Source organism: Cololabis saira, chromosome 9, assembly GCF_033807715.1.
Source record: "Cololabis saira isolate AMF1-May2022 chromosome 9, fColSai1.1, whole genome shotgun sequence".
NCBI lineage: Eukaryota > Metazoa > Chordata > Actinopteri > Beloniformes > Belonidae > Cololabis > Cololabis saira.
The window spans coordinates 25,727,257-25,739,384 of NC_084595.1; the positions used below are offsets into that span (position 1 = coordinate 25,727,257).

At 40.4% G+C, this 12,128-nt stretch overlaps 1 protein-coding gene across 3 annotated transcripts in view; it reads left to right on the forward strand.

Annotated features, from left to right (window-relative positions):
• kiaa0825 (KIAA0825 ortholog) overlaps positions 1–12,128 on the forward strand; it is a 135,083-nt gene that overhangs the window by 31,737 nt on the left and 91,218 nt on the right. For all 3 annotated transcript variants that reach the window (XM_061728959.1, XM_061728958.1, XM_061728960.1), the window contains 3 exons: positions 7,127–7,294; positions 8,767–8,849; positions 9,038–9,283. In XM_061728959.1, coding sequence (XP_061584943.1) covers positions 7,127–7,294; positions 8,767–8,849; positions 9,038–9,283 — 497 coding nt within the window. The remainder of the gene's footprint in view (positions 1–7,126; positions 7,295–8,766; positions 8,850–9,037; positions 9,284–12,128) is intronic.

Here is a 12,128-nt window from a genome sequence, read left to right on the forward strand (position 1 = left end):
TCCTGCAAATACAATAGGGCCTTCGCACTGCAAGTGCTCGGGCCCTAAAAATTCCTGCAAATACAATAGGGCCTTCGCACTGAAGGTGCTCGGGCCCTAATAATAACGCGAAGAATTCCTACAGATACAATAGGGCCTTCGCACTGAAGGTGCTCGGGCCCTAATAATAACGCGAAGAATTCCTACAGATACAATAGGGCCTTCGCACTGAAGGTGCTCGGGCCCTAATAAACTGCACAAATTTGGCTTGCTGGGAAGGGTTACTAAGAAAACCTCTTATTACACAAAAAAAAACATGGCGGTTCAACTTAAAAATGTGAAGCTACGGCTCAATAAATCACAAGACTGAGGCTTTCGACCATTTATTTATACTAAAATAGCATTGAGGTCTTATATGTGATTGTCTGAAAAGAAACAAATCAACATGTTGCCATGGCTCAGTAAAAGTCCAGATCTCCAGGAGGAACCTGTGACAACGGTCTGCAAATTCAATATACATGAGGAAACTTCCGGCACAGGAAGCGTGGAGCCTATCCCAGCTAATTTTCAGGCGAGAGGCAGAGGTTCACCCTGGACAGGTCACCAGTCCATCGCAGGGCCACATACAGACAAACAACCAGACATACTCACACTCACACCTATGGGCAATGTATAATCATCAGTTAACCTACTGTGCATGTTTTTGGACTGTGGGAGGAAGCCGGAGTACCTGGAGGAAACCCATGCAAGCACGGGGAGAACATGCAAACTCCACACAGAAAGACCCCCGCCTGGCCAGGGAATTAAACCGGGAACCTTCTTGCTGTGAGGCAACAGTGCTAACCACCAAGCCACCGTGCTGCCCCCTCAACGAAGATATTAAAGATGAAGTGATTTAAAAAAAATTTGATGATAAATGTGGTTCTACAAGTTAACTTGTGTCATCTACTTGGTTTTTCTATACACTTCAGTGTTTTGGTTTAATTCTGGGAAATAATGACAGAATTTCCTTTGTTGTTAATAGTTTATTTCTATTTACTTTGCTATATTTACTTCATTCAAAATCTAACAAGTAAACCCTTAGAATTGAAAGAGGGTGTGTTTTGCTGGCAGAAAAGGTGGAAACAGTTTAATAATGAGCAGAAGTCTGCACAAATGTGACTCAAAGAATCTTGGGAAGCACACACTTTTTCAAAATAAGACTGTATTCAGAATTGCAAATAATAATAAAAAAAAAACAAACACAAAAATAACTTGTGACTATGTAACCATGATGATAATAGAATAGTAAATTAACATTTTTAATGATAAGGCATATACAATGACTCAGAGGCACACGTTCCAAAAAATTTGATTTAAAAATTAAAAAATGATTAAAAATGATGTAAAAACAAACCAAAAGCACTGCAGAGCAGGGATAACAAAAACACACAAGACTTTACTAGTAGAGAAAAACCTGACAGGACACAAGGAGGGTGGAAATAGTACGGACCATCAGGAAGCATGGGAAAGACAAGGCAAGATATGCATAGAAGGCTAGACGAGACACAGGTGCAAACGATCAGGGCAGATTGGAACAAGAGAAGTCAAGACATACAGTGGGGCAAAAAAGTGTTTAGTCAGCCACCAATTGTGCAAGTTCTCCCACTTAAAAAGATGAGAGAGGTCTGTAATTTTCATCATAGGTACACTTCAACTATGAGAGACAGAATGAGGGGAAAGAATCCAGGAAATCACATTGTAGGATTTTTACTTAATTAATTGGTAAATTCCTCAGTAAAATAAGTATTTGGTTACCTACAAACAAGCAAGATTTCTGGCTTTCACAGACCTGTAACTTCTTTAAGAGGCTCTTCTGTCCTCCACTTGTTACCTGTATTAATGGCACCTGCTTTAACTGGTTATCAGTATAAAAGACACCTGTCCACAACCTCAAACAGTCACACTCCAAACTCCACTATGGCCAAGACCAAAGAGCTGTCAAAGGACGTAAAAAAAAAAATAAAAATTGTAGACCTGCACCAGGCTGGGAAGACTGAATCTGCAATAGGTAAGCAGCTTGGTGGGAAGAAATCAACTGTGGGAACAATTATTAGAAAATGGAAGACATACAAGAACACTGATAATCTCCCTCCATCTGGGGCTCCACGCAAGATCTCATCCCGTGGGGTAAAAATGATCACAAGAACGGTGAGTAAAGATCCCAGAACAACACGGGGGACCTAGTGAATGACCTGCAGAGAGCTGGGACCAAAGTAACAGGTTACCATCAGTAACACACTACGCCACCAGGGACTCAGATCCTGCAGTGCCAGACGTCCCCCCTGCTTAAGCCAGTACATGTCCAGCCCGTCTGAAGTTTGTTAGAGAGCATTTGGATGATGCAGAAGAGGATTGGGAGAATGTTATATGGTCAGATTAAACCAAAATATAACTTTTTGTTAGAAACACAACTTGTCGTGTTTGGAGGAGAAAGAAAGCTGAGTTGCATCCAAAGAACATACTGTGAAGCATGGGGGTGGAAACATCATGCTTTTCTGCAAAGGGATCAGGACGACTGATCCGTGTAAGGGAAAGAATGAATGGGGCCATGTATCGTGAGACTTTGAGTGAAAACCTCCTTCCATCAGCAAGGGCATTGAAGATGAAACGTGGCTGGGTCTTTCAGCATGACAATGATCCCAAACACACCGCTCGGGCAACGATGGAGTGGCTTCGTAAAAAAACATTTCAAGGTCCTGGAGAGGCCTAGCCAGTCTCCAGATCTCACCCGCATAGAAAATCTTTGGAGGGAGTTGAAAGTCTGTGTTGCCCAGCAACAGCCCCAAACATCACTGCTCTAGAGCAGATCTGCATGGAGGAATGTGCAAAAATACCAGCAACAGTGTGTGAAAACCTTGTGAAGACCTACAAAAAACGTTTGACCCGTCATTGCCAACAAAGGGTATATAACAAAGTATTGAGATTAACTTTTGTTATTGACCACATACTTTTTTTCCACTATAATTTGCAAATACACTCTTTAAAAATCAGACTTTCAGATCAGATTTTTTTGGATTTTCTTTTTTTCATTTTGTCTCTCATAGTTGAGATATACCTGCGATGAAAATTACAGGCCTCCCTTATCTTTTTTTAAGTGGGAGAACTTGCACAACTGGTGTCTGACAATACCTTTTTGCCCCACTGTAACTGAAACACAAGGACACAGGGTTTCAAAATAAAACGGGATTTAAATACCAAAAGTGTGTTCGTAGTAAAACGTGCTACAGCATCTGCATTAAATCTGAATTTGATGTTCATCTTTTCTTTATTAGCAAAGACATTCAACATTTAAAAAAAACACCTGGAGCTTTTAGCTTTTTATCTTTGTAAGACTGAGAGAGCTTCTTTTTTTTTTTTTTTACCATAGTTGATGATGAGATGGTATGATGACGTACTTTGAGTCAGATGTCTTTATCAAAAACCTCAGCAATTGTCAGGTCTTCAGTTCAGGTAAAGCTTTAAAATGAAAAAGCCAATGGATGTTCATTAGAGGCACCTCAGCCAAAGTTTGCTTTACAAACAAATGTCAACAAGTTGGATTTAGTTGGACAATAATTGAATTATTTGAAGCCTTATTTAATTAGCCTTACATTGAACCTGTTTTCATCTTTTTTCTGCACACACCCCTGAGATTGCTTTTGTTGTGAATTGGTGCTTTGCAAATACATCAAAGTGAATTGAACAGAATTGGATAGATTCCCTTTTCTTGGACACACAGAAAACCTGGACAGAAATGAATTTGTTCACATATCATCAGTTCAATGTCTTCCTTATTATGTGGCCTTGCTTTTATCAAATGCATTTAAAACCTGCAACCCTTGAACTGTACAACACACATTTGCACAAACACAGTAAACTCATCTTGACATGTTGTAATCACATTATAAGAGACTCCAGGCCAGTACACCAGTCAGGAAAGTGTTTAGATCTCATACATGTCCGGTTTTTACTACAGAAAGATGAGAGACAGAGGATGGGAATGTGAGGGATGCTGTGCAGGAAAGAAATTAAATCAGTGGCTAAATTATTGCATGATTGCTCATTCCCCAAAGACCTGGGCATCATTTGCTAGAAAGTGTCTAATAATTGGTTTTCGGCCATGTCAGACACACACAATTCCCCCTGCTAATGGCTCTGTTAGGAAGAACTGGGCCTCCTGGGTCAGAGAAGGACAGTAAATAGCCAGACGGCAAAGAGCGCACTACACCCTTGCCCCCCCCCCCTCAGTTAAATGAGTGAATGAGAGCAAAAGAAAGAGAGACACAGAATAAGGGGAGAGATGGGAAGAAGGAGAGTGCGTATCTGAGCGAAGAGGAAATGAAGTGGCAATAAGTGCAGCCAAAGGGGAAATGCTCTTCACCGTGAGTTTAATACATCAGACTGGGGATTTGGCAGCCAGCCACACAGCAATTGTTTACCTTTTTGCTCACTGGCTGCATCTGTTCTGTTTTGTAAACGGCACTAAACTATTCGTCCGTAAACACTGGAATCAATAACAACTGCTAAGGGAATTCCCTTATCCCGCTCCTCCTTCTCTTCCCCATGTTTCTATCCCTAACCACCACCCCTCTTTCCTTCCCCTAGATCTCTCACGTTCTTCCTTCTCTCTGTTCCCTGCCAGTCAAGACCAGTGTGTGTGTGTGTGTGTGTGTGTGTGTGTGTGTGTGTGTGTGTGTGTGTGTGTGTGTGTGTGTGTGTGTGTGTGTGTGTGTGTGTGTGTGTGTGTGTGTGTGTGTGTGAGAGAGAGAGAGAGAGAGAGGGAAAGCTTGAGAGCTGGTGGAATCCACAGAGACAAGACGAAGACTGATGGCTTGCCACTAATACCTGTTTGTTGTTTTTTTTTTTCTTTCTGTTTTGTTTTGTTGTCATTATTAAAAGCTACAAAATAAAACAGGCGAATGTTAACCTTCAAAGTTCGATATTTTCAGAAGTTTCTCTCTTACGCTCTCTCTTTTTTTCCCCACATGAAACAAACACCCACACATTTTATTGAACGACATATGGTTTTTGCTTTTAGGGCTTTTGATAAGATGCCTCCTGCTTTTATAATGATCACAGCAATACGGCTTCCCATTTATCTTCCTCTTTATAAGAACATCTTCACACTATAATGTCATGTGGAGTAGCTCTTATATAAACATATAATTTTAACCCTGCTCTCAGCACCAGCTCCTCCTTTATTGATTCTCAGTACATTGACCTTTAGTTGAACTCTTCGGGAAGCCAGTGCTCCTTCCTCACTCTCCTCTGTGAGACATGCTATGTACTATGCTATATGACACACCTGGGTGCTTTTAAGCACACCCTCTCCATCAAGTGGCTATGGGAGCCTCCATTTGGCCTCTCTGTTGTGACAAAGGTATAATGAGGTTTAGATGGCTATGTACTAGACCGCTATGGCCATAGGCCTATTTGCCCAGGAAGACATCTATAAATACCCATATAGACTGTACAAGAGAGCCCAGTGAGAGACCGCACAGGATTGCCAAACATCAAGGTCATGTGCTACTATTTAGAGTGTGACTTAGTGAGCAAGTGAAACTGTCAAAGGGTCACAGGTTGATGGAATATGGAGTGAAATGAATGGTTACAGAGGAGAAAGGCTGTATAAAGTGATGCTCCAGATGAATTGGTAGGTAATGGTTGCTGTGCTCAGATGAACATAATTGTGAAGGTGGCGACTGGGGGTGGGACGGCTGTAGTGATGTGTTCAGATGTGTCCCCATTCATAAAGGTTAGATTATCTTACTCTGAAGTCGGGAGCTTTACTTTGCCTCTTGCATTAAGCATTAAAGGCACTTTATTTGCCAGTGACTTCAGAAATAGAACAAAATTGGTGGTCTGTGCGTGAATGTGCAATCTGGGGAACTACGCTGGCACATGGATGTCAAACGGGTCATGCATGCACACATGCAGTGTGAGGTTGTCTTTCTAACACAAACTCCCACTGGACCCTATTACAGGGAAGTTGTGGAACCGTGCAGCTTAATTACACACAAACACAAATATAAGCACACATTTAAACACACCCCTGATAATTTCACAGCTATTCACTTGTGATTTCATGTATGCACACACATGAACACTTGATCATAAATACATTTATACACTTAGAATTGCAGACACAAACAATCTTGAGGTTAGAATATATTCCATAGTGACCAGAGAGGCTGGTTGCAGTGTTGACAATTATCTTGCAAGACTGACATGTGCAAATGTGTGTGGAAGTGTTGTCTACAAAATCAAGTTATTCATAATGACCTCCATTACATGTACATAAACATGTGTGTACACACGCTTGGACACAAACACACAAAACAAAGACTCACACTGATTAATACTCATGTAAACATGCGGAAGTGCACACACACAACACGGTGAATCAAACCTCATGCATGATTAAACCAGACATCCTTGGGGACAGTGTTGTTGTCATATTGTCAGATTTTGTTTAACAATATAGCAAAATTGCATTAGGATCCAGAGGCAATAATGTTACAATTATTGGAAACGGACCCCCTCTTCGTTCCATCTGAGCGCTCCATCGTCTCTGTGCTTTCAGAGTCAAAGCTAATACTGAGCTCATCCATTCCCAAATGCCTACGCAGTTGAGGAGCTAATTTAAACGGACTCACAAAAGTTTTTGTGCATGTGTCTCAGTGTATGGCAACATATCTCCCAGCCGCCCATTCTCCAGCTTAATGCGGAACATCCCCCGAGTGATGGCTTTGGCAGCCTCCAAAATGGGAAATCCATATTTGCTGAGGGGGTCATTGGCGGGTTAGGGAGAAAAAAGTTTTGCACTGAGAGGGAAGGTTGTGTATGTGTGACTTCTCAGACAGCAAAGTTTTGCATATTTCTTTGCATCTTTTTGTTTATACTGTGTATTGGGAAAACATGAATGGGTCGATATTTACAAGACTTCTGGAGGGGGATGTTTGCTGATGAGTGCCTGTACTGAGTGGGAAGGTTTGGAGGAAAACCTATTCTCATTACGTTGTTTATTCCTTTTTCTGAACTGTAAACTGCATTGCATTGTTCCATCGGTAATACATCCACAATCATGCCATGTTTCATCTGTTCTCTCTCTTTCAACACTTCATAGCGCCGATGGATTTGCCCACAAAAAGTAGGAGCTTCAGCTTGACCTCCCACCAGCTTAAGGCTTTAACCCAGCTGGCTTGCATCCTGCTGGGCTTTGAGAGTGATGTGAGAGAGCTTGTCACTAACATGACCTTCATTAACTGTACAGGAGACACTCCCTGTGTTAAAGGTACAGTTGTTTTCCTTTGTTCCTTCAATATATACACATTAACTCATGTGCCTTTCAATATTCTGTGGTTTATATACTGTACACACACACACATATATATATATATATATATATATATATATATATATATATATATATATATATATATATATATATATATATATGTATATATATATGTGTGTGTGTGTGTGTGTGTGTATGCATTGTATAAACTGATAAAGAACTGAGGTCAATATTCCTAAATCTGTCTCTCTGTCTCACACTTACTCAGAGACACACATAGCTGAGACATTTCCTTTTTACATAAAGCCTGTCTTTCAGCTGAGTAAAAGTGTGTTTTATTAGTTTGGAATTATCTTGGCTCTTCTATCAGTATTTAGTTTCCTCCCCTTTCTCCTTTGAACTGCTGCTGCAGAGATGTTAAATGAAAGCTTTTGGTGCATGGAGTAATTCCCATAAAGGTTACATTTACAAAAACAAGACTTGCAGAAAGGCTCAATTTACAGAGAGGTAAACAGCCTTTAAAGGGCAGTTATCCAAATCATTAATTCCAGGCAATCAAACGACTTAATTACAAGAAATTCATCAGATGGGCTTAAAGGTCAAAAAGTGATGTGCTTGCCGCTTCCTCCTTCTTCCATTGCATGTGGTCTTGTTCAGCTAAATTGCCTCGCCTGGGGTCTTAGTCTTTGCTTTCTGATTAGGAAACCGTGGCCTTGATGTTCATGCTGTTTAATTGAAACCCAACTCAACATCCTATACGCTTGTATTCACGGTACTCTCCTACACTCGCTGTCTCGCCACACATCCACCCAATCTCCTCGCATGGAGTTATACCATTTATTATTACTCCTATCTGGGTTCAAATCAAATTGAAACTCCAAATTTAGACTTTTAGCTTTTTTCTTTCTTCTTTCTTTGAGGCGTGTGCAGTCATACTCCGGTCAGCATGTCTCATGCAAGCAACAGCCTCTGGGGCTGTAAAAGGAAGTCATTATAACGGTGTCAAAAACTGCAGTTCATTAAGTAACCACCAGGGACCGGCTTCACACGTGCGTCAATCTCTATGGAACCTCATTTTTAAAATGTCCAACTTTACAGCAGAAATAGACATGTTTACAACCTAGAAGTGTCCTTGGGTTGTCAGCATGTCACATCCATCCTTTGTGTGCCACTGATTTCTACAAAAACTATATATGATGACAGTGCAAATATCAAACTCAAGGCTTTAAAACAGCACTCTACAAACACCATAATCACATCACAGCAGCTGTGTCTGCACAGAATACCAATATAGTATATAGTAGGGAACAAATAAACTGCCTGCAAATATTGATGCTTAAGGAAATTTTGCTGACATGCTTTCAAAGCTCGACCCAGTTCAACATATTCTATTATACTTAAGGTGTATTGTATACTATTTTAGTTCTTAAAATTAACTAATTAAATGTGCTGTGTTCTTTTACATTCAGGAATCTTGAAAAAGAGTAGAGAGGATTCAAACAAGACAACAGATGGCAAGAAATCCACCGCAGAAAAACCTCCCACTCCAGAGGTAAGAGATGTGTTTCTTGCACCAAAGTTTCTACCCTGTGACAACTATCTAGTGGTCATTCGGGCTTAATATCATTTTCTGTAATCACAAGGTGGGAAGATAATTTGTAACAGTGAAATGGAGCAGCTGAACTATGTCCTTTAACATCCAGATATTAATCATCAGTTTGCTCATCTCCTGCTTTTCAGGCACAGACTCTGGAGTTTGACTGGAGGTCAGTATTTAGGGGATTGGTTCCTCACATGGAGCATTGTGTCAAAGTGGTGCTAGATGATGTCTATACTAAGAATCTACAGCAAGAAGAGGCCTTACATTCTTCTGGACAAACCTCCGTCACTCTGAGCCCTGTTACTGGAGACTCCAGCAGTAGCACACGGCTTAAAGAAGACTCCTACGACTACTCAGAGAGAGAAACTCCTAAAATGATAGCCAAGGTACTTTTTTTTTTTAATTTCTTTTAGGATTTTTAAGATTAAAAATCGAAATTGAATTGAAGAAAAATGCATATACAGAGCTAAGTTTCGAATACTGTATAACATTTGGAATAGTGCATGAAACTTGTGTAAAATCTGTTTCTATTATGTTTATTTACAGCCAAGCTGTTGAGTCTCGGAATACACACATCTGAAACATGTTCACACACAAGTTAGTGCATAGCTGACCTTGGAGTACTTGTAGTGACTTCTGGATAAGACCTCAACATGTCACTCCTCCTCTTGTGTACAAGCTTGTTTTCCCATACACAGTCAAGTCTCTGTCTCGTTCATCCTTCTTTATCACTACCTGACTGAACAATGCCGGCTCACAGACAACAAGCAGGCCCAGGGAGATAAATGGTTTTTGTCACCCCAGTGGAAAGCTCCCAAGATAATAGAGAGCCCAAATGATTTGGGCCTGACACAGCTGACACCCTGGATCAAAAAGGGCCTTGAGAAGAGTCATCAGTATTACTTGAGAGGAGGACACCAGGGACAAAGGAGAGATAGGAAGAAACCATGAACCAGCATGGGGGATATTTTGAGGGCTGGATGATATGCAGAGAAAGGTGTTGAATGGGGGGGAATGGAAAATATTTGCTGTACTAATGATAAGGGGACATATCCCAAAGGCAAAGTCGGATAAAAAAAAGGGATAGCTTCAGAAAACGGATAAAAAGAGAGGGCCTGGGAAATAGCAGGGAGAGGTGAGGTAGACGCGACAGATTGACTTCTCTCAGGAAGACCAGAATTTGATTTGAAACCAGGCTCAAGATCAAACTGTACAAAAGAGCACCAGTGTTTGGGGCTGGGCAGCCACATTTACCACATTTCTTTAACCGCACTTCATTTTCTTTCCTGTTTTTTTTATAGCCAAAAAAACCCACCAAACTTTTTCTGAGACTTCCTGAAAGTTTCTCTATCTTACACTACTCCTCTCAACCCCTCACATACTCACTCCTCTGCACTGCACACAATGCAGTTTCTTACCATTACTGTCTCACCTCTCCTCCTCCTTATACTCTGTTCGTCTGGAGCCCTTTTACTCTGACAGTATTTCTGGCTCACATTGCTAACAAGTGTCAGAATTTGTGCTCAGGACCTGTAGAACGTATTTATGTGTAGGTCAATGCTTCAAAGATGAGATCCTTTCAGCTCAAAGGTTATACTTGAATGTATTTGCATTCAATAAAAAAACGGCATAGAGACATTTAGTGTATCTTATGTGCACTGTAAGATATTTATATATGTATGTAGTATGTCATATTGCTATTTTTGGTACATACCCTAGAAAGCAGGGGGCAAAAAGCGATCTGAAAACTAAGTTGAAATGGATTATCTTGGATCAATATTACATTAATATGCTTATACTCCTGTCCTCATTTTTTTTTTTTTTTTTGTGGGAAGCCACTTCACTTTCCATATTATCATAAAAATTCAGGTTCTGATGGTAATGTCTATGGATCAGACTTCTTAGGGGCACTTTTTGGCAGGCAAATGAATAACAAACAGCCTTTACTCACCAACTTATTTTCACATTCTGGGACTGAACTCTCGTCGTTTCTCTAAACCTTTCTTATCTTGTTGAAAGCTCTCTATTGTAACAGGCATCGCACCTTCTCTTAATTCAAACTTCACTGAAGTACTCATTTGTGTGTTCCCCACTTGACTGTCTACTCCACATTCTGTGCACACAAACAGACCTCACTGGCATATACTTTATGAAGTCTGTTCCCCTTGCTACAATACTCCTGGTGGGATTCCTGCCTTTGATTGCAGCTAGTTAAGGTTTCAGCAGGGATGCCTGTGTGGTTGTTTTTTTTTTTTTTTGGTATGCCTGTGCATTTGTGTACCTTTACTGTGTGTGTGCGTGTATATTTGTGTGTGTGTTGCTTCAGCAGGGCCTCTCCATGACCCTGGCAATAGTGTCTCCGTCTGCTTTTCTTCGTTCTAAATTTAGCGCCTGATGACAACATGCAAGCAGATATTGACTTAACTGTCCATATGGCCATTGTTCTCAGGCCACACTGGAAGCTTTTATGGAGAAAATTGTGTAAAGAGATGGCTGGTTTGTCAATTATAGACACACTCTGTAGTTCTTATGTGATAGTTTGTCAAACTCTAAAACCATATCCTACAACAAGTCAAGGAAAATTAGAGGCGTGGAGGCAAACAATACATGTTGCGATTGATTGATTTAAACTAGCATCAATTTATCTGAGCCACTTTTTCTGCCTTCAGTCTGACCTGACACAATAGCTCTTGGAAATGTGCTTTGTTTTAGGATTTTATTTTTTTAAGGGTCCAACTGACTCATAACTCATCTACTATGTGCACGTATATTGGTATATAAATTTGGATTTGACCTGCACACATATGTGACTCCTTGGCACTTGCCTGATCATCTTTCATTGTTCTCAGTGAGGAGTCAATAAGAAGCATATGATGTAAGGAAGGTTTTTTTTTTAAAGTTGTACAATACCATAAACTTTTAAAACGTCTTCTTTTCAGCATTTACATTCATAGAACGTGTATTATATGCATTTATTTTTCTAATGTTTTGTCTAACATGCACATTCAAGCTTTGTGTTGACTTCCATCTATTGTGAATAGCTTAAATGACACCTTGACTCTAACCTCAACCGGACCTCAATCCTAACCCGAACCAGAATCTCAGACATTACATTTTCATGCATTAGGAAAAATAGTGGTCCCTATAAGGACCACTGGTCCCAGCAGTATCAGAAATTATACCAGAAGAGGTCTTAATGAGGTAACAAAAACAAGAGTCTACATTTAGCAA